Genomic DNA, 27,853 nt, shown 5'->3' on the forward strand with positions numbered 1-27,853 from the left:
TCGAACTTTTTAGGATTGCTATTCAGTACTAAAAAATAATAGTTTGAAAAAATGACTCTACGTATTTAATCTTAAAAATAAAAAAGTATTGCTTTGTATACAGAAACTACTACCTGTTATTAAATTATTTACATATTTTCTAAACGTTTATTCATACTTTTGCTGAAGTTTGCAATATGATACATTAATATAACTCATCTTGAGAATAGTTGTGTTAAAGACAATTTATTTCCAACTTTACACAAGTAATTCTTATTTTGCCATGTTGTATAGACATTTAAAAATCTCTTAATCGGACATTTATACCCCTGTTAAAAAATTTATAAATTAATTTCAACTCAAAATTGAAAAATAATCAACCCTCTGCTATACTTAACATGATAAAATGGTAATTATATATTTATTTTTGTTTTTATATATAAATAAGTATAAACATTTTACTTTACACAAACTATATTATAAATATTTTATCGAAAAAATAATCATTATATATATAAAACATTTTTTCTTTAGGCGTGAATTCTTATACTAATATTTTTTACCTATATTTTGAACCAAATAAATAAAATAAATATATCCTTTAATGATAGAAGAATGTTTTGGATAGACAAATATAGCTTCCTGTCTTTTTGTATTAGTAATAGTGTTTCAAACTAAATAAACCCCGCATTCTTAAAGGATTTATGATGAAACTAAGTTCAGGTCATAGGTTCACAACAATGACATTATAGAGCAAATTTATGAAGCGTATACCTCCATTGAACATTTATTCGAAGAGAAACAGGTTTAAAACCATTTCTATCCCATTCCTCTTTGAACGTGCACGATAATACAAACGATTTCCTAACAAGAAGAGTCCATTAATCATTACTTTTTCGTGAGAATACCTCTTTTGAGGATTAGAAAATGAGTCAGAGACGAACAAATGGATACTGCAACTGCAGCTATTGGGACAGAAACTAACAAAAAAAAATAATAATAAATGAATTCCACCACAGATTTCAATTATTTATACTTTAAAGATGTGATGGAGGTTTATAACATTATGCAATTCTTAAAAAAAATATTAATGACTTTCACATATAAAACTTTTTCAAAAGTAATTTATTATACTCTGTTATATTTACTGTAAGAGAAAATATATTTTAGCAGTGTTTTTTCCTTGTAAATTTTTAAAAATAAGTGTAAAATGCTTACAAAAAATAGCTTTTTATCCAGCTCTAAATTTCGTAAGTAATTACGTATAGCCTATTATTTATAATATTCTACATTAAAGTTTAGTTTATTTCATATTTAAATATAACCAAAATTCCGTAAAATAATATGGTTTTTCCCACCAGTTAAATGCAGTATCAATAAACTGATACTTGCATGCCTTTAAGTTATAAGTTAAATATAAGGCAGGTAAACACATTTTGTTGCATATTTTCAAAATATTTTGATAGATATATAGTGTTATTATCAGCATGTCGAATGAATAGTGTTTCATTGTAGGTCTACAACACCCTTGAGACAAGATACAGATGACCGAAGAGACCTTACAGTCATGGTTGCTGAAGCAGAGGGGAAGTGCCCAGATATTATACCAGGTAATATTATTGAATATAAAAATATTTTCATCTGTTTTTTTTTAAAAACAGGGAGTTTATGAAACATAAAAAAATTCATAAAATTTCTTTTATATTTAAGCTAAAAGCAGTATAAAGGAACTCCATTTACACTGCATAATGGCTACTCACATTGAAGTATAGCTAACAATAGGGTGTTGAATTGTATGTAAAATTGAATATAACGTTATAGTTGCTCAATTATGTACTTTATAATGTTAAAAAGTATTGTATATATAATAGATAATGAAGATAATGGATCTAATATAGGTTAATATTATGCATTCCCTATTAAGGGTATTTCAATAATGATCAGAAATTAGCGATATACTATGTAAATCTTGTTTATAAAGTTTAATTAATTTAATATTACAACAAATGGATGAAGATAATTTGAAATTATAAATTATTAATTGATATCAATGTACGGCTTTAATATTATCATTAAAATACAATAAAATTATACGAATTTTAAGTCGTCAGAAATTCCATTTAATGCACATAATAAATTACTTTTTAAATAATAATAATAATAATGATATTTAATCAGATAATTAATTATATATAATAATATATATATATATATTTAAACAATAAATTAAATGAATTGTTCGTACCAAGATATAAGAATAAATATAGAAAATTGTATGAAGGACAAATAATTACAGTAGGCTCTTGATGTAGTATCACTCCATATAATAAACAATTTTGTCGTTCCTTGCTATACAGTGAACCTTGATACAGTGAATGATTAGCACAGTCCTTCGAGATTTTACTATATCGAGAGTTCACTGTAATTAATAATTTAACTATCATTTATCGTTTAAAATATAAAAACAGAATAAATTGCTATTTAAATGAATATTTATAACTCCTTTCACAAAAATAAAACTTGTAATAATTATTTAAATTTTTGTATTATTTTTCTTAAATAAAAATAATGAAACTAGAGGAAAGATTTATCTGAATATTTCCAATGCGAACAATAAAAATAAGAAAAAAGGAGAGAATCCCAAGAGATCCATTTATGTTTCTTATCTTCTTGTTCAGAAGTCAAAAGACAAAATAAATGCCTCATTTACTGATGAGTAGTCTTTCTATAGAGATTAATCTTTCCCTTATTCTCTTGCTTTAGCAATCGCCAAAGAATATTGCTTTAGGTTAGAAAATATCGTTGTTTGATTAAGCGCTCGCATATAAAGCGTTAAACTTTATCAATTGAACTGTCCAGCTACATTGTCAGCTGTTGCAATACACGCAACTATTAATTAATCATGTCAAGTTCTAAAATTAGACACGAACATAAGTGTATATAATCTTTACTTTGCATTCAATTTAAAGAATACTTCTGTCAACAATTTTAAAATACAATATAAAGTTTTAAGTACTAGTCTATAAGTTATTTTTACTTGAATATTTTAAATTGTGTAATTTTAACGCGGGGTGTCGAATTCAATAATTTAAATGAAAATTTAGATAGATTTTTTTTCTTGAAGTTCTAAAATACGTTTTAAATATTGAAATTAAAAAATCTATTATCTCATATATACAGTAAACCTTTCTAAGTTGGAAGTGTTTCTTAAATTCCTACCAGTGTTGAGAAGTTTTATTCACTAAACACTGGTAGTTGTTGTAGGTTCGGGCCTCACCAATGGGTTGATCACATGTAGTTTTAGTTTTCTACACGTGTCTAATACATAAATAGGACCAGTTTTTCATGTAAAGTCATCCCGGAAGGCATCCCTCCTTGGTAGATCGTCCGTGCCTTCTTCTATCAATCTTATCCTGTCCTTTTTAAGAAGTGTATCAAGTTTAGAGGTAATATCATATAGAAGGAAAGGAAACTACATAAAGAAGATGATTTACATTTTGTTTTCCTCTTCCCCTCTGTCTGGGACTAGTCTGTAAATTAGAAACGTTAAACACAGTAGGACCACCAGGTTGTCTAACTTAGTCTAGTCAACCAGTGTATAAATTAAATATAATTAAAAATTATAGACTAATGACATATATACTGATGATGATATTTTAATATACTTTATTTTGCTTTCTTTACCAGGCGTAAACATAAATAACAGCGCTAATATTTATCGTTTTTCATTGTATTAAATATTCTAAATTCTATAATTGAAGCAGATTGTAAATTGGAAGAGTCCAAAATCCAAGATAAAGACGTGTCCAACTTGAGGGGACTTGCTCTATATATTAAAAAAAATTAATTCTTTACTCTAGAATCCACAATTTAAGATAATTTAAGTTGTTAAGCGTAATATTTCATTAATAATTACTTTATATTCTTCTTTCGTAACTTTCATTACTTTACTATTAAATGTCACTCTTCATTGGCTACAGATAAGCTTAAGTCATTCTTTTCGAGATTTTATTTCATGTCTATTGATAGGTTGGCTATAAATGGCTCTTACAACGATATTTTATCTACAATCTGTTATATAACAGATACTATATGAAATGATAGAATGCAGCAGTCGATTTTCAGCGATAAAAACTGTCAGAAACATGTCAATAAAAGAAAAATTTATGTTCCACTCAAATTGTAATTTTAAAATATTTTACTTTCGATTCATTTTAATATAATTGCCCTATAAACGTTTGCCCGAAAATCAGTTAAACGTGCTTTAACAAATGAACACAAATTGTTGAGTTAACAAGTTGTAATTTACTCTTTACAGTGGTTAACCTGTATATATATAATACGTATTTGGATATATTATGCAAATTATTTACTTAGTGCCTTCCAGTTTTTATAATTTTATTCCTTATAAATTAAGCATTAATTTGATACAGTGTAAATTTATGAATTTCAAATTAAACATTTTGAAAATCCTCTCCAAATTCCAAATTAAAATTTAGTGACGTACATTTTTAAAATTTTAAAATTTGACATTAAAATATTTCTAAATTTGGTTTATTAACCAAATTTAGAAATATTTATATATAATCTAAAGTCTAAGGACATCATAAAAATTAAATTTCATATGGGCCCATTTACATTTTTCTCACGTAATATCGGTCTGTTGCTTCATTTCTGTGGAATTATTTAAATTTAGTGTAGTAAATTTGTCTTAAATTTCGGCAATTTTTATTAACATTAATTTACAAATTTCTTTTAAAAGTCACAGAAAGAAATCCAAAAAATACTTAGAATGTTCGATTCTAAATTCAATGATATATATATATATATATATACACTTTATCAAAATGTTATGGTGCAGGATATTTTTTATATGCCGTGATATATAAACTAAGGACAACACTCCGTGACGTCTTCCGATATGGTGACGAGTTGCGTTACAATAAAGATCAAACGAAGGATTCTTGAAAACCTCTGCCTTTTTTGCTTCAGGAAAAAACTGAGATTTCAGTAAAATCATAAATCCGGAAGATTCAGAAAACACTTAGGAGATCCTGAAACTTACAATGGGTTACTGCACACCCACAATAGTAAATTTATCTTAAAACTATTCGTAAAAATCCTAAAGATTCATAGAAGATCCAACATAGAATTTCTTTTTACCATTATTTTGAAAAAAAGCGTGTTTCCCAGTTTAAAATTATTTATAATTTTTCTAAATTGTAAAAACTTTACCTTGTTTTCTTCGCAACCGCGATCACGTATACAACTAAGAATTTAAGTTTTTCTCCATTTTCCTTTATGAAAATAATGATTTCATTAAAAATTAAACAAAGAGTTCGAACTGTTTATATAATGAAAAATTTTATAAAATTAAGGAATATAAACAGGTTTTTGTAATTTAAATAGTGATTAAAAGCGTACCGATGGCCTTGTATTATTGAAAGTCGTGGGTTCGGATCACCTTTGATTATTAAACACATTTCTTCTAACTACATCTTATATATAATATATTATTTAGTTGAAAATAAATAAATACATATCGTTTAAAATAATAAATAAATAATATTATTATATATTTTCAACATGAAAGAATTCAAGAACAAGACGTTATTTATCCCATAAATAAAATTATAAATAAATACGTTGCTATTATTTTAATTGAAAATTGAAATTTCTTTTTCATTAATTTTATATTAATTCGTGACAATAAGAATATTTATTATTAAATTTTTAATTAGTATTATGGTTAATTACGTTTCTCCTCCAGTGATTTATAAAAGGTAACTTCAAAGTAAATTAAATAATTATAAATTAAATAACGTTTTTATTTAGTTTACAGGAAAAGCACCAAGGCAACAGTATATATAAAAATATAAACTGTGTTGTAGAATACGGATGTTTGACTGAGATTTGATTTTCTAGTCTTGTACCTGATCAAATATTCTAGTTCGAGAAAATGTTTCAACAGTCACCATAAATATAACTTTAAAAAGTACTAAAATAGAAAAAAATAGTAAAAGGAAACTTCTCTCTTTGTATAAATTCGTAAAAAATTTTTTTATGTAATTTATAAGACCATTTCAAAATCTTTCTAGTATTTTTCAACTGGTAGATCGTGGTCACCCGAATTTCATTTCGATATATTGTGATAGTAAGTAAGGTTGAGAAGTGTTGATTTATAAAATATTTTGTTTTATAATTATTATATTTTATTTTATTGAAAATATATTTTTTTAAATTATTCAGTTGAAATGGGATAAAATAAGTATTTATTTTAAATTAAATATTGTTTTTTCTATAATAATTCGTAGAAATTTCTACTTACTGCATCTAGAGATTTAAATATATTTAATCTTTTCATTCTGTTTTTATTCGCAAATTTAATTTATTTCTTTCTTCTATAGATTTTTTTTAATTACTCAACAAGTAGATCGCGATCATTCGACTCGTATTTACAATACACTGAAAGAAAATCGAGCAAGGAAGATTGGGAAATCGAATAAATACATTAATTTAAAAAAACTATAAGTAACCTCTTGAAGGTTTGAGATGTAATCTTTAAGCATTTTGCGTTATAGATTTCTATTCAAAATAGGGAAATTTTATGGTTTTTCTACTGAAAAATATGCAAATAATCATTTAAAATTCCCAATTTAATATTTTATTATATAGAATTAAGAAATGTAGCATCATCTTAATGAGTATTTTTAGTCGTCCATTGATAGAAATAAACGTTCTATGCTCTATAAATTTTCTTAATGTCATCCTCTTACTTTTGTTTTCAAAATCATTGCATAAAAGATATCCTTAATAGCTATTCATAAAGTTATATTTATACGTCATCCCATAATATTCAATGCATTTTCTTACAATTCAAATCGAAAATAAAAATGTCTTGAGTGCTACAGAAAGAAAATCAATAAAAATTCAAAATTAGTGATAATATCAGGAAGAAAATCATCAAGAATTTCTTCCCGATTTATGTAATGAACTTACTCCTCCTGCTCGTCTCCGTATGTTTTCATAAAGGCTCATAATGATTCATGAAGCCAAACATGACGTAAATTTATGATTTTAATGTTTTCTAGTGCTATTAAAAGTAGCATACAGTACTTGAGAAATGTTTAAGTATGGTCAAGTGAGATGGAGGAAACTGAAGAAGAGCATCTTCATGAGTGCTCTTGCTCTTCTTCAGTTTTTTATTAAATGCCTTTGTGTTACATGCTAAGAACGTCACTTTTTATATTAATAAACAAAGAAAAATCCATAACTATATAAGAAAGTGTGACGTGAACATACTGCAGAACTCTCTGACATTTTAATCATGGAGCCTTCTATAGTCTCAGATGTAAAATTTTATCACTGAATTTATACATTACATTAGGTCTAACATTAAATTTTTAATGGCTTTTCTTTCTATTAAAGAATTTAGTAGATACACAAGTCGAAGGATGTTCCAAATCCTCTTTTAGTTTATAAAATAGAAAAAAGATTTGCAGAATCCTTAAATTTATATCTATTAATGGTTTTTCTCTTTATCTTCTTATTTGAAATTTATCTCGGAGCTTCTTTAAAGATAAAAATTGGAGGCATTTTGTACAGGACAGATGTGAAATTCAAACCATAAAATGAATATATTGATTCGGAATTAATTTAAATGCAGTACACTACAAGAGTTCTATAGAAGTTTCTATAATGTCACACCTTTCTAAGTGGTAATTAATCTTATAAAGTAGCAAAAAAAAAAAAAAATACAAGTAACTTATAATGATTTTCGAATTATCATAATGAAACACGAATCTAATGGCAAAGATATCCGTTGTACAAAATGAGAAGTAGAAGAACTGGGACATTTCCAACTCTGTACTGGGATTACTCTACTTAAAATAAAAAATTATGCTATTTTAAATGTATACTCTTTTTAAAAATTATGACGTATAAATTATTCAAAAGGAGTATTACTGAATTTTTATTAAATATTTGATTAAACAAGGGGAAGAAATTCCATTATTTTAAGGTTTAGTTTATAATATAAGCTATGCTGAATAACAATTTTTACATAAATCTAAAAATATAATGCTGATGTATTAAAATTTTGAATAATAATCATTTTAATGCATTATTTTTAAAATAAATTCTTTAATATAAGTTAATGTAAGGGGTGCTGATTGATAATTTAGTAAGTTGGTGTTTTTCATGAAATTTTACAAGCGTAACAGTCACGTTCATATGAGTGTTACAATTTTCTTCTGAATCTGCAGCTTTCAAGTAATAAGTAACATATTCAAAATCGGTTACAAGCTGAGAAATTATACGATAAAACATTAAAATTATCTCTCAGCAACCTCGTAAGATAAATTTTTAAAAATTTGCGAAATAAAATTGAAAAATAAAAACAAAAAATCTAGAAAAATTTGTAATATAAAAATTGTAGAAAGATTTCATTCTTTTGTTTAGAAAATGCAATTTTTCTTCAATTCTTATGCTGAATAAATGATAGAAAATTTGCTGAAGAATTGCAAATTTTTTCAAGAAAATTTGCATTTTTTAAAAGAAAATGTAACTTTTAGAAAATTAGGATAAAAAGTGTAATTTTTCTACAATTTTTATTTTTTACACAATCGCATTTTCTAAATTTTAAAATAAATTGCATCGAAAATTAAATTGTAGTGCACTTTGTAAATTGTAGAAATTCTCGATACTTCTCTATACAATTCAAAGAACTTTTCAAAAAATTGCAAAATTTATTTCTACAATTTATAAAGAAGAATTATCATCTACTTGACCATTTTTTAACAAGAGAAATAATGATTAATACCTACAATATAAGTCTTTCAAGCATTATAAATAATGGTTTTATTAAAACCTAAGATTTATCTTTCTAATAAATCACATCTTTGTCTAAGTAACGTTATCAATTGACGTATGTTAAGTTGATGTTTGAGTTAAATAAGAATTTTAAAAAATCAACTAAAATAATCATTATAATAAATATAAAATGTAGAGTTTATCAAACGTATGAGAAAAATTTGATCAGAGAAAAGAAATATTTTTTAATGGAATGAAAATCTTTAAAGTTTTGAAAAGCCTAAAACTGTTTGATTAAGATTTGAAAAAATATTGAACAGAAACGTATTCAGCAAAAATAATTAATCCAAGTAACTAACACCTTATTCGTTGCCAAGGGAGTTTATTAAAAACGAACGTTTTCGATCTACTCCATAGATGATCTTCAGGTTGAAACATTTGAATTTGGAATAACAAAAAATAGAACACCAAATTCAAATTTAAAGGTAGATAAAAACCGACAACGTAGCAACTAATTAAAATAAAAATTAAAGCGTAAAAATATATGAATGTAAAAATAAATAACATACAATTATTAAATATTATTAAAAACCACTATCCATTAGCTAATAATAAAAATCATTAAGCTTCCCATAACACGATTGCGGGTATGGCGCAATTCATGAGCTACTTGTAAGCTTTTTAAGTTTTTTGATGGCGAATTTCCATGCTGAGGGTAGACCCTCCGCATCTCTGGCGTTTATGCATCTTTCATCAAGCTTGCTCTTGTATCTTTATATCTTTATATCTTCTATCTCTAGTATTTTTTGTTATTCCAAATTCGAATGTTTCAACCTGAAGATGATCTATGGAGTAGATCGAAAACGTTCGTTTTTAATAAACTCCTTTGGCAACGAATAAGGTGTTAGTTACTTGGATTAAAAAATATATATTTTTAATACTATTTATTATATTATATAATATATTATTATTTTATTATATAATATATTATTATTTTATTTTACTTATTTAATTTTACTATTTGAATTAAACAAAATTAATTTTTAAGTGAGTTTATTTTCTAGAATGATAAATTAATTAACAAACTCTCAAAATTTCGTGTTTATCATCGTGAACTTTAGATTAAAAATGGATGAGTATGTTTTAAAAAATGGCTTTAAAAATATAATTATAGCCTAATTTATTAAAGAAAATACGTTAGACAATATTTTTTGCTTTTACTCACACTTTTTTCTTAAATTTTAACTCTTACCCATACTGAAATTAAAGCCATTTTTTATGTTTACAAGAATGAAAACCGAATGTGAAAAATGAATGAGGCATGGGAAATGTATGACGTGTGAGATTACGCAAAACCCTAAGAAAACATAGTGCTTCGCCTTATATAAAAGAGGTTCACAAATCTATCATACGATACTTGATACGATACAAGATCTAGTGTTTCATTTAGAATATTGAGTAAAATCAACTGTGTATCGACAATGATATACACGTCGAAGGCTTCTGGAAGCCAGGACATTCAGGAAAAAACTAGATTTCCTATTGTCTAAAGCCTCCACAGTCCATCTCTATGTGCAATACTCGTATCTAATCTCCTGGTTAATTATTATATGTGTATATAATGCTACATGTTGATGCCAAATATTACATGATAAAGGCTGTATCCTGCTTTAATTATAATTAAACAGAAATTAACATTAAGTTATATTGGTTTTTAACAGATATTTTTTATATTTTAAACTATATTTAATATAACATTATTTTTCATGTAAAAAGTGAATTTTGACAGACATTTAATTAAAAATATATCAAATAATACATGAATAGTCAATAAAAAACGAAATTTAGTTTCAAATTTGACATTTTAAAGAATATATATTAATTTTTATGAGTCAGAAAAAATTTAATTTTTATCCTTTAAAAAAATTATTATTATAGTTGTATATTTTCATTAAATTTAATAAAATTTTATTTTTAAAAAATAACATTGAAAAGCATAAAATATAATACAATATCTTAGAAAATTGTATTTTTTTTAATATTTTTTATTTTTCTAATAACAATTTCTATCAGTTTGAAAGAGCCAAATTTTATAGATCTAACAGGATTGACAAAATGTTTTTTTTTTCATGAAGAAGATAAGAATTTTTTCCATTTTTATATATAAAAAAACAGAAATTTTTCTACACTTTCTGTATAAATCGTAACTATGATATGGAATTTCCAATTTCTAATATTTTTCTGTTGTCACTATACATTTTTAGATAAATAGGACAAACTGATAGAAAGATATTTGCTTTAATCTTCTTTCAAATTGAATTTTAAATCATTATTTGTTTTATTATAATAATGTTATATTAACTTGTAAAATTCCTTTCCATTGTAAGAATATTATTATATACGAGCAAAAATAACTGGGACATCGTCACAATGCCAGACTGCAATTTATTTAATTTAAAATATATGCTCTCAATCGCAAATTAGTACTCTCTTGCCCCTGTACATTATATTTTCCTGACAACAACAGTGTCATGCTGGTCATCTAGGTGACTCTCTTCAGGGAAAAATGTTTGAATTAAATTCACGTGACTTCCGGTCTATACTGGAAGTTTTTATACAGTTATTTGGGCATCCTCTCACTACTCTTTCTATACCTCGTTTTATCTTTCATTTACCTAATAACGTTCTTCAGATTAAGGAAGGACAGACAGACAGACGACAGTGGGAATTTATAGGTCTACAATTATTTAAAAATTACAGCCCAATAATTAAATTAATTAAAATTATAATTACATGTGTATAAATCCTAGTTTACCAGAGAAATCTCGACTTTACTTTGATTCCCTATCTACAATTAATAAATAGGGACTAAACAAACACCTTTCGGCACTGTATCGAATTCATTAGCAGTACCTTATTTTTAAGGAAAATCTTAATTTAAGTTTCGAAACAAAACACTTGTGTTTCAATGTACTGTATTTTTTCTTTTATCATTTCTTGTATCTGACTGTTTGCTCTTTTGTTTCCTTCTCCTATCCCATTGTTTGTTTCCCTCTTCAATGCCTTGTATCTCAATATTTATTTGATTTCTTCTTCTTATACCTTATTGTTTGTTTCCTTCTTCCATATCTTGTATCTGAATGTTTATTTGATTGTTTCCTTCTCGTATTGCATTGTTTTGTTTCCTTCTTTTATATTTTCTGTTTCAAAATTTGTTTCACTGTTTCTTTATTACGTTTCAATATTGAAATGTTTATATTTACATTTTCTACATCATTTTCTTCAAAATGTATTTTTCATATATAATGCTCATTAAATGAGTTTATAAGTTCAAATTAAATATGCTTATAAAATAATTAAAGAAAATATTTGTATTAATAATTATTAATTTTATCCATTAATAACATAGAAACAAGAAAACTTCGAAGAAAAATTAAAAAGAAGAGCTTGAAAAATGATAAAAATTTTCAAATAAAAATTTTTATTCATAAGTTTTATTGATTCTGGTGAAAAAATATATATACTTTAAGTACATTTTCCTTTAAAATGAGGTATTTTATATATAATGCCCAATGGACGAGCCAATAAGTCAAATTGAAATCAGTAAAATTGATAAATTCACTCATTTCTATAACAGCAAAGTTTGTTTTTTTAATTTTCTTAATTAAGTTATTGACTCCAATATCTTCAAAAAATCTTATATTTTTACATTAAAAGTGGGGAAAACAGTTAAAAATTATATACGTAAAGTTAAAATACATTAATCTAGAATAATATTAAACTTCTATAAAGAAAATAACGTTATTTTTACATAAGTTGGGAGTTTATAATGACGTTAGAAAGCATGAGAATAAATGGGAAAAAGAGAATTATATTTTGAATAAATGTTTTAAAATGCAATATGTTTAAAGTAAAACAGAAAAAATAAAAATAAAAATAAAAAATAAATTGTTTTGAATTTCACAATAACTTTAAAAGTGTAATTTAACGCTTGAAATACGATCGAAAAAGTCACTTTCTATGGCCTATTTTCGTTATGGATTATTTAAAAGAAAATAATAAAAAATATTTTTAAAATAAAATAACTGTCATATTATCCGAATGACATTTATAAAAGTTCTTAAAATAATACTAAAATATAAAAAATTTTATAGATTATATATATATATATATATTCCATATACATTAAGGCGTGTATGAAGCGATTTAGCGATAAAATTTAATAAATAATAATTATATAAAAATATTTAAATTGTAAAAGAATATAACTAAAATATAACTAAAATTTAATATATTAATTTTTTTTAATTTATATTGTTGAGTGAGTCTATAAATTTAAAAAAAAATTTATAAATTTTTAAAATTTATATAGCGTATTGCACGTTGATGTGATGTGAATATCGGATATTTAACACTAATTTCTTTTATAAAATAACTAATTTTTATATAAGAAAATAGTTTTTAAGGCTTTCTGGTTGTGTTTTTTTAAGATTTTCTTATTCAAAACTCAAAATTTTACATTTAAATCTGAGCTTTTCCTGCCCGATTTACCTTATCATTTCTCAGCATTCCTACACTTAAGTTAGGAAGCATTCATACATGTCTAGAATATTTGTTTTATATTTTATATTTTTAAATGTATATTTATAAGAAATTTTTAAATTCTAAAGTTTGAATTTCTGTTTTTTATAGTTTTAACTTAGAATATATTTTATCCTTTTGAATTTAGATATATGTATATATAAGTCTGTTGTATTTCTAACTCAAAGGTTTAATTGTTAACCTAAGTTTTAATAAGAATTTATGCATGAAAATGTGTAGAAAACTTTTAAGAAGTTAAAGAAAATAAATAAAATCTTTAAAAATAATCAAAATTTCTAACATATTTAGTTATAATTAAGATTAAGATGAAATTATGGATGATAAAGATGAAATGGATGCTAGAATAGGACGATATTTATGTAGTTTTATAAATATTTATTTACAAATTATAAATAAAAACTGCTTAAATTTTGAACATAATATGATTTTTAATTAAAATACGTGGAAATAAATCAATAAATAACACTATTATCAGCCGTAAAAATACCTGAAATTAGATTTTATGCTAATGTTCTCTCTCAAATTAGAAATGACATTTCGACTTCCAGATAGAAAAATCTATAAAAATTATTCATTAAAACTTTAATTATTTAATAAAAATATGCCGAAAGAAATACATAAATTGCATTTTTCGAAGTTTTCAACTAGTTCCATAGCGAATGAAAGCAGTATCATAGATCCACGCCATTAAATTGGCATTTTAGTCGTCAGTGGGAATAAAATTCAAAGCTCTATATTAAAAAAATAGAGTAAAATCATCCATAAATAATTTAATTATATAATTAAAACATGACGGAACGATATATAAAGCTATAAATTATATTTTTTCAAGCTTTCAAGTGATTCTATAGTAGGAACTGTTAGTGTCAGATTCACACCATTAAATTTAGAACTTTGTTCCTGGTTCCAGCTTTAACTACATTTCTACAAATTCTGTTTAAAAAATATGGTAAAAATTTCCTTTTTTATATAAAACGTGAACAATAAACAGTGAAAAATGCTTCTACATCATTAAAAAGTTGGATAATGTGACCAAAGAATGGCATTAAAAGTATTTAAAATTAATATAAAATTTAAAGTTTAGTTTTTAAAAAATTAAACAGAAAATCATTCGATTCTTTAACAACAAAGTTTAATTTTCTGACTAAAATAACATTCCTTTATTCACATAATTAAAGAGGAATTAAAATATAAAGACAATGTTAGAATATTTACTTCATTTAAATTGTAAATTTTATTACATCAAACGTTTAATTTTAATGTAAATCTTAATTAATTGTAATCCTAAATATATGTATTAAAATAACTTTAAAGGGAAAAAATTTATATAAAGTAATTCCATTACTTATAATGATTATAAAATTATATATATATAAATTGTTTTTAATTTAAAATTGTAGTAATTTTATTTTAATATTTTATCAAATTTATTTTTTATTTGTGAGAAGGAAGAAGAGGACTGATGATGATGATTTTATGAAAACTCTGCTCTGAAATCTTGCTCTTTGGAAGACATATGTAATTATATATGAGGTGGAAGTAGTGTATAAACATAGAAATACAGTACGGTCGCGATAATCCGAACTAATTGGAGACCATCTAGTTCGGATTAACGGGTGTATTGTAGTAAGAATACGATCATTACGCTTTGAAACCATATTTTACTATTGTAAGATACGTTACAGCAGTGGATAGAGATCGGAATTGTTAAGTCAAACAGGATCACAGAAAAAATGAGCAACAATGCTCACAACATGTGATTATTTTTACACTTGAGCTGCAATTGTACAGTTGACAAGTCCATTATTTAAGTTAGGTAAATGGTAGAAGCTGTTCGGATTAGCGTACTGTAAATACGATATGGGGCTTTAGACATAAAATAAAACTATAAATTTTTGTATAACAAAATATTTTGATAAGAATTTTTAAAAAATCATCCTCGTCGTCAATCCTCTTCCTTACTTTTTACATCATATAAGCTACGTATAACTGTTTCCGTATAACGATATGGAAACAGTTATACGTAGCTTATATGATTATAAATATATATTAGCCTAAAAAATATAGAACAAGGCTAATAAGTAAAAATATGAGGCCCTAAGCTCCAGTCCTGACCATCATCATCAATTCTGTTCTATAGACTCATAATGAGGCCCTAAGCTGCAACTTCTTTAGCTCGTGATCAATCCAACCTGTGATGATGATGATGATGATGATGATTCTTAGAGTATTATTTCCTATATCAATTGAATTTCTTTTTATATCAACGTATATCTAGGGTCAAATTATATATATTGATAATTCCAAACGTCTTTCATAGATTAGAGATCTGGTCCACTATATCACGTATGCTATCTCCTGTTTCATAGTGAAGAATTATATTATAGTTCTGTACTAGGGATTATCTCTAATGAAAGAGAATTAGAGATAATCCAAAGTGAGAATAGGATTATCTTTAATAAAACTTCTGCGATTTGTTTAATTTATCATTCAGTACCAAATACCTATATCATTTTTTTATATTTTTATCTGAGAAGCGTGTATATCTAGAGAGATATTTAACAGATTGATGATGATTGATATCGACTAACGTATAAGAAAATTGATAGAAACGTCATTTTTTCTTATTTTTTAAAATTAATTTCGGTGTAATTTATATAAAACATTTTTATATTAATTCGTGATTTTATAAAAATATTTTTTCTCTATAAATATTTAGTTATTTTCATAATGGTATCATGTATTGTATGCTAATTATCGATGGTTATACATTAAAAAATGAATATTTTATTAAATATTTAGAATATTCAAGATATTAATTAATTCATATTCTTAATATAATTAAAAAATTACAATATAATCTTTAAAATTTTTAAATTAATATAAGCAATTTGGGAAATTTTATACGTAATATTTTGTCACATAAATATTAACTTTTTAAAATATTTTATTAAAATATATCGTTAATACCTTGTTTAAAAATAATTATAATTAAATTCTACATTTAATTGATGATTTTAATTTAAAATTTAATGGATTTTTATGTTTCTAGTACTTAGAAGTGAAATTACATTACTTGTACTGTACGTATATTATGGAATTACTTGCATTATTAAAAATTAGTAAAGTATATTTTCACTTTTTCATCAATAAAATATGCTGTTTTAATTTTTAATTTTTCAGTTTATCTTAATATTTCTTGAATGCTCTTCCATGTATTAACATATATAGAATCATCGTGAGCAACAAGCTGTATTAGCATTACAACTGAATAATTAAATTCTCACTTCTCACCTCTTCTCGCCCCTTCCAACATCTATACAATGAGATAAATATGAATTCTAACATAAAATTATGGGAAATATAACAATCAGATTCATATAATATAGAAGCTATTCCAATAAGATAAAATTGCAAAATTAGAATAGATATTATAAAGGATTATACTGTGTAAATCTGATCCTTATATTAATATATGTTTATATAAAAGTAAAGGATCAAATTTAGGAATCAAAACGTAGTGATGAAGGAGGTAGATTAGTGCTTTGGAATCGATGTGGAACTGATCTGTTGCTTAATCTCTTCAATTCCTAGAAGACATGTTGAGGTGATTAAAGTCTAAGATTAGGTTAGTCTCGAGTTACTCGTGTTTGGCATCAGTTATTTTTGCTTGTTTTATTATTATTATTATTATTATTATATATATATATATATATTATATATATATATATATATATATATATATATAATTATAGAATAATACAATAAGTAGAAAAATATATACATTATATTTTTAATTCATTTCAACTGCTTGTTGTTTAAAAGTATTTAATAAAACAGTTTTTTAACGCTTGATAAAGAAACTTCCATACGTTGTAAAGTAAAAAATAAAGTTAATAAATTGAATATAAAAATTAATATTTTAGTTATATAAAATATTTATTAAATTATCATCTCGTAATCTAATGAAAATTATATCATGATTTGCGTGATTTATATTCACGTTTTCTTTATCGATTCTTGTCAGTGATATCAAAAGTTATTCTTTCAGTTATTCATTGAGTCTACTCGTAAGACAAAATGGTCAATAATTCTTATTCTCTGTAGTTTTCGTGCCTAACTGACAGCTAGATTGGCAATCTAAATCTAGAAATAAGCTGAAAGAGTTCTGTGATCAGTGTAACATTTGATGATGTAACAATTCAGTTACATTGATATCCTTTTGACAAATATTGCAACGTACTTGTCCACATCCTTCATTGATAAAGCTACATTATTAAATAGATAAAATGAATTTTGTTTCATCATCTCAATATTAAATCATCAAAAATTTAGAAAATAATTTAATTTTATTGATTTTTTCCGCATTTATTTCATCGTTATGGCCTTTAATGTCTTCATCGCTTCGGATGTTTTAAACTTTAACAAATTTAAAATAAAATAAAATAAATAAGTAAAAATCGAAAAATCACATTATTAAGTGAGAAAAAATGTTAAATTTTTTATAAAATAATTAAATCGATTTATTTTAAGGAATAATTTCTGTGTAGAAGGCTTTAAAATCTTCATAGTACTTAATATTGCAAGCAAGTAGTTGTTGTTAAGCTTTATCGTGTTTTTATTTTATAACAAACCATTAAAAATACTTATTTTTTAAACGTAAAAATACCTTAAGAACATTTGTGACTTGAAAATAAAATGAAATTTAGCAAATTCCAGATGGCTGCTTTCGATCAGTTGATAGGTTTTATCGAAGAACGATGGGAACAAGCATGTTACTCAGAAGGTTGAGATGGAAACATTACTTCGTAATCTCATGGGAGAACGAAGTGTCATTGTTTTCATGAAAGTAGAGGCTACTGTAACGATGTTTTCAGCATTCTGTTCTCTTGTACTTTACAGCTTCCACACGTGATGTCATATAGCTTGTTTGAAATAGCATCTGAGGGAAAAAACGTAAGAAGCCGCTGTATTATATATATATATATATATATAAAATAAATATAAAAAAAGAAACTTGGGGTTTTTAACAAGAGAAAAAATGCTTTTATATTTTTTTATATTTTTTATTTTCGTCGTTGAAGTTTGGAAGAAATTTCAAACTTTCTGCTTTTATTTACAGACGTAGGCGTTCAAGCGGATGTAACGAAATACGTAGAAATGGAAAAATTAAAAGTAAATAAAGAAGGTATATTATGGGAAACATCACCTTTGGATACTTTAGATCAGGCGGTAATCTGTCCTGATTATAAAGTACATACTTGGGTATGTTAACTGCATGTTTATATTAAAATTATTAATTAACTGCTTTAAATATGTGGCTTTATTCTAGACTTAACTCTTTTAAAACGATTTATCAGGCAGAAAATATAAATTAATAAGTTTCTCAACGCGTAGAAGTTAAATTTAAGTGTGTATACTTTACCGATTTTAAGGAAAATTGGATATACACGATGCATTATGCGTGTATGCTTTTAAACGTGAACACGTTAAGTACACATTAACACAATGTTCTTATTTTTAAATCGGTAATAAACAGAATTTGGTGATTTTTATCAGAAAACAGTGTTAAACAAATAACGAGTGTAAACATTTGTTAAAGAAAATCTGTTTAAATGTAATTTTTTTTTTCTCTTTTTTACCTAAAGAAGAGCATCTTCGTGTCAAATGTATTCACTTAAATGGGATCAACGAACATTTACTCCAAGCAGATGCTCTTTACAGATAAAGAAGGACGTTTTCTTTTATTAAAATTTGGCTTTTATGCGAAGATAATGCTTTTCTTTGAGTAAAGAACGTAATATAAAACTGTATATTGTCAACACCTGACGACCTTTCGCCGAATAAACGTAAACTTCGAGTTAAAGATCATTGTCTTAGTAATAAAAACATGAAAAATTATATACACACAAACATATCTTTAACACATAAGGAATAAAACTTTAAATAGATAATATTTTATAATAATTTGGACCATAATTTTATTACATTAAACACATTCTTTCCATAAAGTACTTATTAAAAACTGCAATGAAAATATTAAAATCATATAAAATTCCATTATAAAATTATAATTAATGTTGTTTATTTAACGTATAGAAAATTATATAAATATCTAATTGTATTTTCCATAGAGAATAATCTATGTGTAGTTAAATATTATCCACTTAATTGAGGATTACATCTACATTTCGATAGTTTGATTAATTAGAAAATGTGTTGGTATTAATGAGGTCCATAACATATCAAAATTAATATATTAAATGTTAAGTGTGAAGAGAACCATTCCCAAAAGCTGTTGTATTATATTACATATTCAATATTAACATATAAATAATTTAATCGATAAATAAAGTAAATACATCAGAATAGACCTATACAAAATCAAGTTAAATTTAACCAACATTTTAATACTTTCTATACAAAAAATACATTATTTTAATTAAATTTAAATTGTTATTAAAGTTAATTTTAATTAAGAATAAAATTTACTTATTTACATAATTCTAGCAAATTTTTCTCATTTAAACTAATTTTTTTGTACGAAAACTAATTAAAAATTTAATATTTTTTTATAAAAAATAAAACTTTATTCATGATTTCTTGTTGAAAATATAAATATTTAATTGGTGAATAAAGTTAAAATGTAAAAAAAACACTAAAATCTTCGCAAATTAAACTATTTTTGTAATAATTTTCATATTAAAAGCTTTAAAATAAATAATTTTTATTTTAATATTTTAAATAAGAAATTATTCAAATCTTTATGAATTCAAGCATTTTTTAAAAATATTTTCTAAATAAAAATTATAATTAAATTATTTATTTTAATTTTATCTTAAAATTAAATATAAGAAATTATTAGTAATTTTTTTCCATTTCAAACAATTAAATTAATGAATAAAATTGAAGTTTAAATAAATCTTAAATATTCGAGGATTAAACCAATTTTTTTAAATATATTTTCTACATAAAAAATTATTAAATTAATTTTAAAAAATATAATTTAAAGAAGTTAAAATGACAAAAATTTCATTTATAAACTTTTTGAGTGTTTGGTTACTTTTTAAATAATTTTTTATTATTTTATTAGATATTTGCGTGACTTAATTTTAAAAATATAATTTTTCCCCTATTTAATATAAAATTTTATTCATTTTTTAAAAGAATTTAACATTTTTAAAAGTTAATTTAAAATTAAAAAAAACATCAAAGTGTATTTATATTCACATATAAATAGTTTTAAAAAATATTTTAAAATATGATTAAATTTCTAAATTCGTTTAAATTTTTTATCGTATATTATATACATTTTAATTTAATATATATATATATATATGTGTGTGTGTGTGTATTTTTTTTAAATTAAATTTATTTTGAAATCGTTAATGCAGGGAGAAAATATAACTAAACATTGGATAGATTAGAAAATGGTTTTACTTTAAAAAATAAAATAAATCGATTTAAAAATATTTTTTAAATGAAATTTTTTACAATATTTGGCACAGATATTTGTAAAAAGTAATAATAATTTTTTAAATATTATTTTTTATACTTAAAACAAGAAAATGATGTATAAACTGACATTAAAAAAGAAATAAATTCTATTATATTTTTGCGTTTTTATAAGTAAATATCGATAAAATATTAATTAAAATAAAAATTTAAAAAATAAATTAAAGATTTTTTTAAAGAGTTTTAATTTAAAAAATTTGTATATATATTATTTTTAATAATGTAATTAACCTTATAATTATTTTATTACTTTTAATGTAATTTTTTATTAGTTATTTTTATATAAATACTGAATTAATCTTATTTATTACATTTAAATTATATATATATATATATATTTTAAAGACAAATACATTATATAAATAGGGATATATTTATACTTTTAATTATTTATATGGATTTGTATCCAATCCTTTATTTAATTAACAGAAAAATAAATATTAAAAAATTGTTATCAAATATAATTAATTTGAATTTTATTTATTAGAAACTTGATATCTCATTTCTACAGTTAAAGAAAGGAAATTTAATTGTTTTCAACTGAATATTAGTAAAAATATAATTAAAAGTCATAGAAAAATAAGATTATATAACGAAGATGTACACTTTTTTATAAAATAATAATATACAAACATATTTAATTATTATTAAAAATAGGGGAAAGAATTAATGTATTTGTTTTTATTTTTTACAAATTTGTACTCGTTTTATTTGTTTATGTAGGGAATTTCTTGACTTATGTTGTGAGTTTAATGCTTGATTACAACTGAACAACGTGATATAAATAATATTTGAGTAATGTTTGTATATTACAAGTGTTTGTCCTCAATTTAAACAATCTTTTCATCATGGAGAGCACAATGGAAGAGGGGAATTGACCGTCTTGTGTGTATTCTCCAGATGTGAATCCTTGAGACTTCTTTTTTTAAATGGAAATATCTCGAGGCTAGAGTGTAACAAACCAAGACTTTGAAGGAGCTATCGAGTGTGAAATCTTCTGCTATTCCGAAAAGACGTTCTTTAAAGTGTGATGTCAAACTTTGTGATAAGATTGGGAAAGATTTAGATTGAAGTTGAGGGCAAACTTATTGAAAACAATGGAACGAAACGTCGATTTAAATGATATTTGAGCACTATTATACCTCTTAATAAGCGTTAAATTTTACTGTACACGTTATTCTAGTGTAAATTATTAAAAACAGCACAAAAATGCATATATTTTGCATTAATTTCAACTCTTAACACGTTCGAATTTTCGCGTGTTACTTCTACCGCGTGTCAAAATAACTTAAAAAAATTAAGAATTTTATACAGGAAACGGTTCTAAATCATTTTATAATTTTAGAATAATCAGCAAAGGCTGGGTTTAAAGCAAGTGCCTTCGCCAACAATACCTCAGTTACCGCAACGCCCTGTACATCAACCATATTCTCAACCACAGCAAGCCATCCGAGGAGAGTGGACAATTCCCAGAACTGCACACCGAAATTGGCAAACAGACGTATAACGATAAAACAATCTAGGTATATATTAATCTTGTATACATTTATACATAATACTCGATACACATTCGCTTAAATGTAATGTTTAACGCAGTTAGTTACCATAAATCTCTACTGGATTCAGTTGAACCGTAATATAAACTTCAACCAGAATTCCTATACAGAGTAAATTGATTTAGCTTTATATTAAATTACTCAACTTTTATATATAGTTTGTTCGTGACAAAAATAAAAAAATAATATAAAATAAAAGCAACATTACTTCCAATTCTCCCAAATCAATTTATAAAGAATCCTTCGAGTTATCAATGGTAAGATTGCATTTGTAGCGTTATAAAATTCATCGAAGCATAGGAAATTTATTGATAAATATATTTTAAAAAATGGCGTGAAAGATTAAATAAATATATTTTAAAAAACTGTGTTAAAAATAAAGTAATATAACGATTTTTAAAAGATTAAAGTAACGTGTTTAAAATATAAGAAAAAAAAATGCGACGATCCATTTACTTGTATCTTTATCTTATTTTATTGAAAGAAAATATATCAAAGTATATAAAATTTTACTTTATTATTAAATATTTTGATGTATTATTTATCTAAAAATTTCAAATATAAGGATTTTTTATTTTAAAATAAAATAAAGTATTAATATCCCTTGCGATATTAAGGTATAAATGGTAAAGTAAATTGAATAAATATATATATATATAAAATGAAATGGTAAACTGTATAGATTTATAAAAATGTATGAAAAGTATGAAATATTTTATAAAAATTTATAATATATTTAAAGAAATTTATTACATTTTTAAGGAATGAAATCTTTACTTCGTGTTCTAAATAGTAAATACGTTGATGTTATAAAAAATTATTTTATTAATTAAATTTTTAAAAACATTTAAACATTTTAATATTATTATTAATTTAATATTTATAATGTAATAAACATTTAACTTTTTGTTTAAATTTAATTAACTATAAACACTTTTATAAGATTTAATCTAGAAGTTTAGTTATCAATCTTGGGTTTAGTTAGACCTATTTTTTTACGATTATATTCTTTTTTATATTAAATAATTTTTGTGTTATAATTTAATTTAAATAAACATTTTTATAAATTAAATAACAGGCACAAACATCATTCTATGCAGCAGGAAAAACAATAATAACGACGATCATGGTGATTTTTATATCTTTTCGTCTTCATTTTCTTGATGAATTTTAGTAGTAAATGCTTAAAATATTTATAAGTTATCTTAAAAATTCACTAAAATAATCATATTAATAAAATATTAACCAATAGCATTGTGTAAATAAATTAAAAGTGACTCTGAACAAGTTTCTCTTATATGGCATGTCTTTTCTGTTGATGTTTCTGCCTTTATTTTGCTTTAATTTCCTTTATTTTTCCTCTTAATTTTTCATGTAAATTTTATTTTTCCTTACTTTTCCAATTGATCCAGAGCATCCTTCATCCCTACATTCTTTTTGAAATAGCATCATCACTTATTTACAAACTTCCTATTCGCTTCCTACTATTCTATACTTAAGATTTTCATATGAATAATTAATTATATTTATTTATTAACTTATATAAATTTCTTGTTTCTGTCATTAGATAATATTTTTTTATCTTTATTCATGTCAAACTCGATTTAGTAATTAAAACTTCTTTAAGCTTCCACGAAAAACTTTATTTATATGAAATAAATTACCTGTTAAATTTATATGAACTTTCATATCATGTAAATGGTCATTTCTTATTTAAGATGGCAATAAAATTTTAATAGCACATTAACAGTGAAATTATAATTTGGTGTTTATGTCCTGTTATAATGAAAATTTTATATAGAGATTATGAAATTATTTTAATGTATGAAAGAAAGAATTGTCCATATTGATGTAAGTTTTAGCCTTTTTCATTAAGAATTAATTAATATTTAATTTAGTTAAACACTTATAAAAATCAGTAAATAATGAAAAATACGTAAAATATAGTAAATATTTTAGTGTTTTTAATGCATAAAAATAGGAAAAAGATCCTGTTTTATGCATAAAATCATAGTAAATGAGTATAGAAAACTGAAGGTTTTAAACATTTTAAATTTACTTAATTTTTAATAAAATAATGTCTTAAATTTGTATTTTATAACTTAATTATTTTTGTATTATTATTACTTAAATTTTGTACAGAAACATACCAGAGAATGTGTAGAATATGGGAAAAATCTACCATCTCCAGTGGAAGATACTCGACTATTATCACACGATGTCCGAGTTATGCCTTGGAGGAAAAGTGCCACCCAGTGTCGGTAGAGGAGCACCCTCTCATATATGTGGCCAATATGTGACAACCGCACTGTTCTCCATCACGTCACATTACGCTTATTGTTACATCATTGATGCTCAGTACATCACATCGCCGGACAGTGTATATCATCTACATTTTATTTCATAGTATGTGTCCTCCATTTCCATACAGTTAGTCACAATTGATGCACTTACTGACAACTTATTTGTCATTATGATGTGACAGATTTTATACACTTTTCAGTTATTCAATGTCAAAGCAGATTACTCTATCGGAGAGAGTAAATATGTGATTTATGAACTGTGCGAAAACGATCTTTTGAAAGAAATAATGTGTTGGTTGACAGACCAGTGACCTGTCACTTTATTTCTACATGAAATAAACTTTATTCCTTCATATTATAAATGAGTTTTTTCTTCTTGTTTAAATTAGTTTAGCCATATTTTTATTCACAAAACATGCATTTTCATATCGCTTACGTCCATGAGCATCCTCAAAAGATTTTTAAGGGGAAGCAAATCTTGAAGACAATTATTTAATTTTGGGGGTTTCACAAGTAGATTATGGAATACAGTGTTGCACAATACAACAAAGACAAACAAAGCATGCTGTGGTAGAGGGTGTAAGGTTACATACCTAACTTTTATTGGACCGCAATTTGAAAAAAATTGTACACATCTATCTATCTCTCCTTTTTTAATTTCAAAAAACGGACAGAATTCGAGACCAGATATGGAAAGCTTAGGAACAGGAAGCTCTGATTACGTATATACGAACTTCCGGTTTAGAATGGAAGTCATGTGATTTCAATTCAAAAATATTTCCCTCAGACGGAGTTACATAGATGTTCGGCATGACTCTGTTATTGTCAGGAAAAGTATGATATACAGGGTCAAGACACCAATAATTCGAGATCGATAGCATACATTTTAAATTAAATAAATTAAAAGTATGATTAAAAATTGCAGCCCGATATTACGATTATACACGATTGTCCCCCTCTGTGGATGCTCATGACTACATCAATATATCTCGTTATACCAAAATATATCATTTTAAATTTAAAAAAAAATTATCTAAATTTAGATTTATTTACAAGTAAAGATAAATTTTTAATTAAAAATTATTTACATACAAAATATCAAATTTTTAACAGAAATGTAACGTTTATAAATACATAAGATGTGCGATCACTCGTACAAAAAATAATGAAAAACTAACTTGTTTAAAGAGTTATCTATACAATTTTTTACAAGATTAATCTAAAATAAAATACTTCAAAAATAAAAAGAAGAAGAAGAAAAAAAAGTATTGGGTTAGGTCGAAGCTAGTGTATAAAACTAAAATAAGTAAAAGAAGTAAAAAATAAAATAAAAATAAAAATTTTGCACTACAAATAATGCGAAGAAATCACTTGAGTGGAAACCAATCTATATTTGCCAACGATCTTCTATTACTCGGTCCAATCACTAACAGAAGAAGAAAGAAGAAGAATGAAAAAAAGAAAGCATTGCGCCAATTGACTCCAACTTGACAACGGAGGAAGGACTTAGAAGAGGGACAGAAGGACAAATCGGTGTTGGGTCGTCTCGAACAGTGACTTGTCTACCGATTTTCTACTCACAATACTTCCTATTTCCCAGTTAACTTCTCCAACTCAATTGGATTGCGGTTTTTCCCTTCAGACCATAGCTCTTGTTTCCAATCTAGAAAAGTACTTCCTATAAATGGATATAACTTTGCTTTGATGTTTATTCGATTTATATCTTGATCCACATCTTTTCTTCCTTTTTAAATTCAATTTATTAATTATTAAATTAAAAATGAAACCTTCCCCCTAATTGCGTTAATAATACGCTTTTAAGTGTGACCAGAGTACTGAATATGTGAATAAATAGTCCTTAGTATGCAAATGTCAGTCATATTCGATATTCCTAAGGGTTAAATTTGCATAGTTAGCATGCCTGCAACATATTCTTACAATCAATATTCTTATAACCTAATTTGCAACTCAATACTCCTGTGCCTATATTTGCATATTCAGCACTTCTATAACTTATATTGACACGTTCAGTACTCCGATAACTTCGGTCTGCACATTAAATATTGATATAATTTATTCATATATTTAATATCTTGATAGCTTATAGGTACACTAAATGTGTATACGGTAGTACACTAATTTGCTCGTTTCATACACCTGTGATTTATGCTTACGTAAGCAAAACCCTTATGATTTACATTCACATACCAGCATTTTTACAAAAGAAAATTTGGTAGGTGAATATGGTCTATACGAGTAAAAGTATGCAAATATTAATGTTTCGAATATACAAATCGCGGGCATACTGTGTATGTATCATTCATACTTTTGTAAGTAATGGGAGTGGGCCTCTCTGAAATCGAGAAAAGCCTTTCAGGTGTCTCGCTACCATTCCTGTAAGAGTTTGAAAACATTTGTTATGTACAAATTATTCATCACATTTCTCGTGTATTAAACAGAAACCCTTTTAATTTTTGTTATGTTTTTATTATTTAAAGAATTATAAGCGAGAGTGATGAGAGTGGGGCCTCGCAGAGGCCTTTCTCGACCTCTGCGAGGTCCCTTTCTTTTCTTAATACACAAGAAACGTGATGAGTAATTCGTAACAAATGCGTTTCAGCTTTCATAAGGAAGACTCGAGCCAAATATACCACGTGACAGGACCCGAATTTGAGATAAAATTCAATTAAAGCATTAAATTTGACTTATAATAAATATCTACCAGCTAATTATTATTGAAATGCGTAATTAATATAATGACGTTAGATACTTTAATCATTCAGATACTATCAATATTGTGGTAAATGACGCAGAAAAAAAAAATACATTCCTTCCCTCTTCCCTGTCTTAGATTTTTCTTGTAAGCCTCTGGCATATTTTACTAGACAATCAATGAAAATACTTTGCAGCTGTCTTCACTCTTATGATCATTTTCATACGCCTTGGGCTTAAACATTTACTTTCAAGATAAAAATTGCATAAACATGTCCAAAGAGAAAATAATGTTTATATTTCTCATATAATAATAATAATAATAACTTAAAGCTATTCATATTAATTGATTCAAACATTTGCTTACTTAATTTT

At 24.7% G+C, this 27,853-nt stretch overlaps 1 protein-coding gene across 2 annotated transcripts in view; it reads left to right on the forward strand.

The window, feature by feature from the left end:
• Positions 1-25,128, forward strand: part of LOC136989317 (neural cell adhesion molecule 2-like) — a 173,737-nt gene extending 148,609 nt beyond the window's left edge. The window contains exons 11-14 of one of the 2 annotated variants that reach the window (XM_067287438.1): positions 1,495-1,589; positions 18,515-18,657; positions 22,253-22,430; positions 24,606-25,128. In XM_067287438.1, coding sequence (XP_067143539.1) covers positions 1,495-1,589; positions 18,515-18,657; positions 22,253-22,414 — 400 coding nt within the window. In that variant the 3' untranslated portion in view covers positions 22,415-22,430; positions 24,606-25,128. Of the gene's footprint in view, positions 1-1,494; positions 1,590-1,689; positions 1,964-18,514; positions 18,658-22,252; positions 22,431-24,605 lie in introns of those variants that run through there. The other variant, XM_067287440.1, reaches the window with a different exon arrangement.
• The last annotated feature ends 2,725 nt before the right edge of the window (positions 25,129-27,853 follow it).

The sequence above is a fragment of the Centruroides vittatus genome, unplaced genomic scaffold (genome assembly GCF_030686945.1).
Source record: "Centruroides vittatus isolate TY-2023 unplaced genomic scaffold, ASM3068694v2 scaffold_464, whole genome shotgun sequence".
NCBI classification, from domain to species: domain Eukaryota; kingdom Metazoa; phylum Arthropoda; class Arachnida; order Scorpiones; family Buthidae; genus Centruroides; species Centruroides vittatus.